This window comes from Arachis hypogaea, chromosome 18, assembly GCF_003086295.3.
Source record: "Arachis hypogaea cultivar Tifrunner chromosome 18, arahy.Tifrunner.gnm2.J5K5, whole genome shotgun sequence".
NCBI classification, from domain to species: domain Eukaryota; kingdom Viridiplantae; phylum Streptophyta; class Magnoliopsida; order Fabales; family Fabaceae; genus Arachis; species Arachis hypogaea.
In genome coordinates, this window is record NC_092053.1 from 129,442,388 (window position 1) to 129,448,434 (window position 6,047).

General features: G+C 34.1%; 1 protein-coding gene across 4 annotated transcripts; it reads right to left on the reverse strand.

Moving 5' to 3' along the window:
- On the reverse strand, positions 1-2,086 carry LOC112770542 (uncharacterized). Of its 4 annotated transcripts, none has more exons than XR_003815401.2 (4): positions 1,648-2,086; positions 1,106-1,173; positions 372-636; positions 1-249 (listed from the first exon to the last, which is right to left on the reverse strand). XR_003815401.2 is itself a non-coding variant. In XM_025814884.3 (4 exons), the coding sequence occupies exons 1-3, from the start codon at positions 1,775-1,777 to the stop codon at positions 444-446; spliced, it is 387 nt and encodes a 128-aa protein (XP_025670669.1). In that variant the 5' UTR covers positions 1,778-2,086; the 3' UTR covers positions 1-249; positions 372-443. The 4 variants fall into 4 exon arrangements, 2 of the variants coding, with proteins under 2 accessions (XP_025670669.1, XP_029150617.1); XR_003815402.2 differs by having other exon boundaries at positions 1,102-1,173; XM_025814884.3 differs by having other exon boundaries at positions 372-632.
- Between the last annotated feature and the right edge of the window lie 3,961 nt (positions 2,087-6,047).

The window sequence follows — 6,047 nt, forward strand, 5'->3', positions numbered from 1 at the left end:
TTAAATTTTCAATCCTTTTTTATTACCAAACGTACAAATATAGTATGAAATTTTTCATACAAGATAAATCAAACAATAATTAGTGAAAATAAATCTCGAGTTCGAATTTCAAAACTAAACTGAAAAAAATACAGAAACAATACAACTTAAATTCTATTTCCTTTGCTGTTCCTCCTTCCTCTAGCCCTCTTAAACTTCTTCCCTTAGATCATACATAATTGTTTCTGGAACATTTGTGAACTTTTTTACCTACAAAAGATAATTCCTTGAGCTAAAGGTTAGTGGTACTACACTGAATTGCAAATTGTAATGTAATATTCTAGAGCAACAGTCACAAGAATGGTAAAACCAGGAATAGTTTAGTTGTTTACTTATTGCAAGTTGGAGGTGTCATATCCATTGTAAGAAGATGACATGAGGAATTGAACCAGTGACCAATTTTACTACTGTCCAGCTCTTGCATTGCATAGAGAAGTCTTGTAACCCCAATTGAGATGCTCTGAGTGATCAATTTTGTGAAAGAAATCAAGGAAAGCTTGTTCATCTTCCAATGGTTCAGCCTCAGCACCAAAGAACATTGCTCCAATGATCATGAAAACAAATATGAAAAGGCTCAGCTTTATGCTCATTTTCTGGCTTCAAAAGATGGAAAAGGAAAACACCAACACTTAGATGGAAGCTTGTGTAAAGTAAAGATTCTTCACACTTGTTTTTCAATACAGAGAGCAATGCAATGATTTGAAAAATTAATCAGTAGCAATGATGTTTCTACAAAGCAGTAAAAAGCACAATTGAGAGGGAAAAAAATCAAAATATCTCACGCAAGTTGAACTAATAATCACACTCATCTTGATACAAGAAAAAAACTTTCAGCAAAGGTAAACTAAGTGTCAAAACTCAAAACAAAAGAAATCTGATCCATACATGTTCCTATCCCTACATTATTGAATAACCAGCACTACAAAACATTGAAACCATGATTAGCCATTAATACTTGGGCTGATTCCACAATGAAGATAACAGTACAGCATCTTTTTGACAAAAATTAATTGGCATTCTATAAATTAAGAAAACAGAAAAGAGACAAATAAACAATCTTACATACGTGGGCAGACTCCGTCAATGCTGGGCAGCCAGCAGTCTCATTTCTCACATTAACATCTTCAATAGAATCTGGACAGGTTACAAGCAAGTCAAATAAAACTGTGATGTTTTCTTCACTGTCACCAGATTGACATACTAAATGCAAAGGAGTGATGCTTAGTTACAATTTCATCATAAGAATAATAGCACAGTGCTCTAAACTTATAGCCTTATCAGTTATTTATATCATTCTCTTTCACTTTAACGTGAACAAAGATAAAAGCAAAGTCCATTGATTCTTCTTTTAAGAGCATGTTGGGATCCATCATTTTAACCCCCCTTCAAAATGTGGACCAGTTTGAATCTTTTCTGTGTTTATTTATTTACTTTTCACAGAAAAAAAAAAAACACAACACAATAAAATAGAGCAAATAGAGAGCAGAGACAATCGAGTAGATAAAACTAATAAAAAATCATTTATTTCTTCAATGTTTTCTTTTTGTTAATTAGTCCAGAATAGAGAAGAAATAGAGGAACAGAGAAACAGAGGGAAGAAAGACTTACCAATGTTTACAGTGCCGATTGAGGGAGAGACAGCAACGATTGAGGGTTTCAAATCCAACGAGGGTTTGCGAGACAGAGACCACTGAGGGAGTAGTAGGGCACACCTACACAGAGACCACTGAGGGTGCATGGACGGAGCAGCAACGCTGGAGGGTTCCGAATCCAACGAGTGTTGCGTTGATGGTGCGAGGGTTGGGTGCGAATGACCGTTGAAAAACAGCTGGTGCGTGCGAGAGACCGTTTGATGGTACGAGGGTTGGGTGCGACAGAGAGAGGGCTGGGTGTGAGGGTTAGATGAAGGGCTGGGTATGAGGGTTAGATGAACACGACGGCGAGCTGGGTGGTGCGACGGTCTTGGTGATCGGCAGTGATGTGAAGGCTTGCTGGGTGCACGGCTTCTAGGTTATCTTCTAGGTTAATTAAAAGTGAATTTGGAAATAAAAGTGAAGTAGGGCTTGTTTGGGCTTCTATAGGAAAGTTAACTTAGAAAAAAAAGTTAAGTGTGGAAAAAAAGGGAGGGAAATTAAATTTTGGGCACGCTTTTGTAAGGTGTCTAAATAAACTCAGCATATGGGTACGCTTTAAAAATGTAACAGTTAGAAGACAAATTAGCTGCGCTTTTAAAGCGTGCCGATTTCTTTCTATGGGCACGCTTTTAAAGTGTGATAAAAAAAAGCGTGGCCAAATCACAAATTAGTAGCCACTCTCGTAAAAGCGTGCCGATTTCTTTCTATGGCCACGTTTTTCAAGCGTGGCAAAAAAAAGCGTGGCCAAATCACAAATCAGTGGCCACTCTCACAAAAGCGTGGCAAGAAAAAAGGTGCCGATAGGCCTTTTTTCTTGTAGTGATTGTAAGCTGCTGTTGCATGCGTCTATGCTATACGTTCGTTCGCATCCACTAAACCACGGCTCAATGTCGCTACCTCATGCTTATTGGAGAGTGTTAATTCTTCTAATCGAGTTAATCAAGTTCCTTCGGTCATTGATGCGAGGCAAATGTCGGTTTAGAAATTTGCTAATTGAAAGAGTGGATTCGTTATAAGTATAGCTCCAAACCAATAATCAACTCGAATCAAAGTTTAAACAAGAGCGTCACAAAGTTACAAACAAATAACCGAGAATGTTAATTTCAGGTCGTTCTCCCTTGAACTAGCAATTAAGTGCACATCAATAGTTATAAATTCGGGGGTTTTCACGCATAAAAATGGAAATTAAAGAGACTAGAAGTTAAATGAGTCAACAACAATTAAATGGCAAAGAAATAGAATTAATAGGCAAGCAAAACAATTAACTAAGAAAGCATGAATTAAGAGCAATGATTGGACTAAAACTATATTAAAAGACAATTAAATTAAACTATGAAAGATCAAAGCAATAAACTAATGAAGAATGTAATTCAAATGTATAAAAAGGGTCTTGATTAGTGATTGAGAGTTAAAGGATTCATATCCTTGTCATAACCACAACCATGGCAATTGCAATGAGTTAATTCCATTTAGTTAATCCCTAAATAATGGAGAAAGCCAAGTAGGTATAATTGGTCTTAATCCACAAATTCTAGCCAACTTACTAATTAAGTTTAATAAAAGGCTAGTGTTAGTAGAAATAAGATCAATTAACAACCCAAAGCTACCATTCAATGTTGGACATTAATGATTCTAGGATCCTAGTTCCTCAATCACTAATCCAAGGGATAAAACAAGGATAGTGTAAAGGATAAGACAATTAAGAGCAACTTACAGTTAAAACAAGTTATAATCCAAACTAAGGCATAAATTGCTTAAACCCTAATAAAACCTAGAGAGAAGTGAGGGTTTCTCTCTCTAAAAAAAACTATAAAAAACTTAGCAAAAAAAAATGTAATATGATGATTTGATGGTGTGTGGTGTGTCCCCTCCAAAAATTGAGCTTCAATATGACTTCAAGACATAAAAAATATGCCAAGACAACCTCCAATTCGCGAATCACGTGACTTTTTAAATGAGACATGCATCCAGACTTGTACGTACGCACACTAGCCAATTTTTCACTTGTGCATACGCATAAATCCGAATGTCCTTCTTCTTTGTTTCTTCATGAATTCTTCCACTTTGCATGTTTTTTCTTCTACTTTTTCAAGTCATCCTTGCCTATTAGTCTTGAAAACACTCAACAAATATATCAAGGCATTGAATATAATAAAGGTGAAATTAATTTGACAATACAAAAAAGATGTTTTTAACAATTGAGCATAATTAAGAGAGAATTCACAAAATCATGTTATTGCAATGAATAAATGCAAGTTTATATGATAAAATTCACTCATTTCAAGCAAAAAAATTATCATCAAATATAAATTCATCAGTCATCATGGACTTCTCTCAACAAGAGCACTAATTGATAGCCTGTTCAATAATTCAAGCTCAAGCAAAGGTATAACAACCACAAAATAAGAAGAAGATCATGCAGCGATGAATTGAGTAAAATCAAATATGAGTGTGCGTATATAATCTGAAATGGAATGAACAATAATTTCTCCTTTCGAGTGAGAGAAGCACTCCTCAATGATAACAATTCATATTTTACCATTTTCTGGTTCTTTGCCTTCCTTTTTAAGCTTTTTCTCTTTCTAAGTTGTTAAGTAACTAACTTGATACTACCTCTAATTTTATTACTCTATAGCACCTCTATTTCATAGCTAGTAGTCCTTCATCCAAGTTGGTTGCTTTTTCACAAGCTTGTTTCTTTGCTTTGCTAACATTTTATCTGGCCCAATTACCTCTTCATCGCTTTCAGCTTCTTGTATTGGGTCGAAAATAGCAGCTGTTGTTAATGGGCCTGTATCAATTTATGTGTGTCATTGACCGAGAGGTTTGAGAAGCTTCTTAGAACGTTCAGTAATGTTGGTTTCATGGATGGTTTGGTTTGTTTTGATTTGGTTCAGGTTTGGTTGCCTTTTGATTTGAATTTTCTTTTTGTTCTGTTCTGCATCCTATTCAGGTAGCTCTCACCTCCGCACTCCAAGCCTCCTTTACCTGTTGAACCGCTGCTGAAGCTTCTAGGTATTTAGAGCAGGTTCTACTTTAAAACCCAAGCCTATTGACTCTTAAAAGCATGTTTCCACCTTCTCTTGGTGAAGTCTTTCTAACACTGCCAACTTTGTTATTAATGCTATCAATTATTTATCTCAGTACTATGTTTATTTTCAATTCCAATTTCACCTTCTTTTTATTTTATCTTCTTCCTGTTCTCGTAAAATATTTCTTTTAACACTTTTTTTGCACTGATGACAAATTGTACTGGGTTTAAGATAGCAAAGCTGAATTTAAAAAAAAATTCATGGAAATTTGGTTGTTGATATAACAATTAGCATTTTTTAGCTTTCCAATTTCTTCCTCAATATAATATAGTGATTACCCCACTCCCATTCTTTTTAAACTCATTATAGGTAATGTATAAAAAAATTTATGACAAGGCTGTTTAGAGAAAGGTCTCTTTGTTAAAATAATTAATGACTATTCAATTCATGGGAAATTACGACACGTAAAAAATGGAATCTTCAAGTATTATACAGAGACTATTGATTCGAATATAAACATGCCAAGGTAACAAAACTATTAAATAGAGGTGATCTGAATGTTGATCATGAGCTGTTCAAATACTGCATTTCAAGTTGTAGGTACTTATGTTATTGTTAAATTCTGGGTGGTTGTATACAAATAATAATGAAAGACAAGATTGCACTTGATTTCATTAAAGCTTAAGTTGGACTATAAATATATGAAAGTTTAATAATAGAAAGATGTTTTCAATGTTCTGTTTTATAGTTTGATTCAACCTTTGTCTTTTAATTTATGTTTTCATCCCTAATTTTCTATAGTATTCCCATGTACGTGGAGTGAGGTGGTAATTCGAATTAAACTGTATGTTAGTATAATATTCACTGATTTTTTATATATGATTTTCTTTTTTCAGCAGTACTACAAGGTCAATAAATATTATTATTTTACACATAAAATACATAATTTGCATTTATATTTACCAAAATTTACATACATAAGTTAATACAATTTACATTAATATTTACTAAAGTTTACACACATAAGTCAATATTAAAAAAAATTTGGTATTTGTCTTCGCCAAAATTGGTAAAAATTGCTGCCCCTAAGATTTTTCGAATTTCATAAACTATTATATATATAAAGGCATGCAGACAGATTTAAAAGGAGTGGTTTGGATTTATAAGTTGAGGTGAAGTGTACTTTCTTAATGAGCCTAAATTAGTGCACCATAAATTGTGATGCTTGTTTGAAGAACATGCCTACTAGAAGAAGCATGTCATGTTGTGGAAATCCTATACCGGATTCACATTCCAATCACTGCAAATCAGCGGTCATGCCTTCTATTAATTGGAGTGTTTA

What these genes read in the sequence shown, in the direction of transcription:
- LOC112770542 (XM_025814884.3), bottom strand. Translation starts at nt 1,777, where the DNA reads ATGCACCCTCAGTGGTCTCTGTGTAGGTGTGCCCTACTACTCCCTCAG. An exon ending in AATCGGCACTGTAAACATTG is followed by an intron (nt 1,174 to 1,647) that starts GTAAGTCTTTCT and finishes TAACCTGTCCAG; the next exon opens with ATTCTATTGAAGATGTTAAT. An exon ending in CATTGACGGAGTCTGCCCAC is followed by an intron (nt 633 to 1,105) that starts GTATGTAAGATT and finishes TTTTGAAGCCAG; the next exon opens with AAAATGAGCATAAAGCTGAG.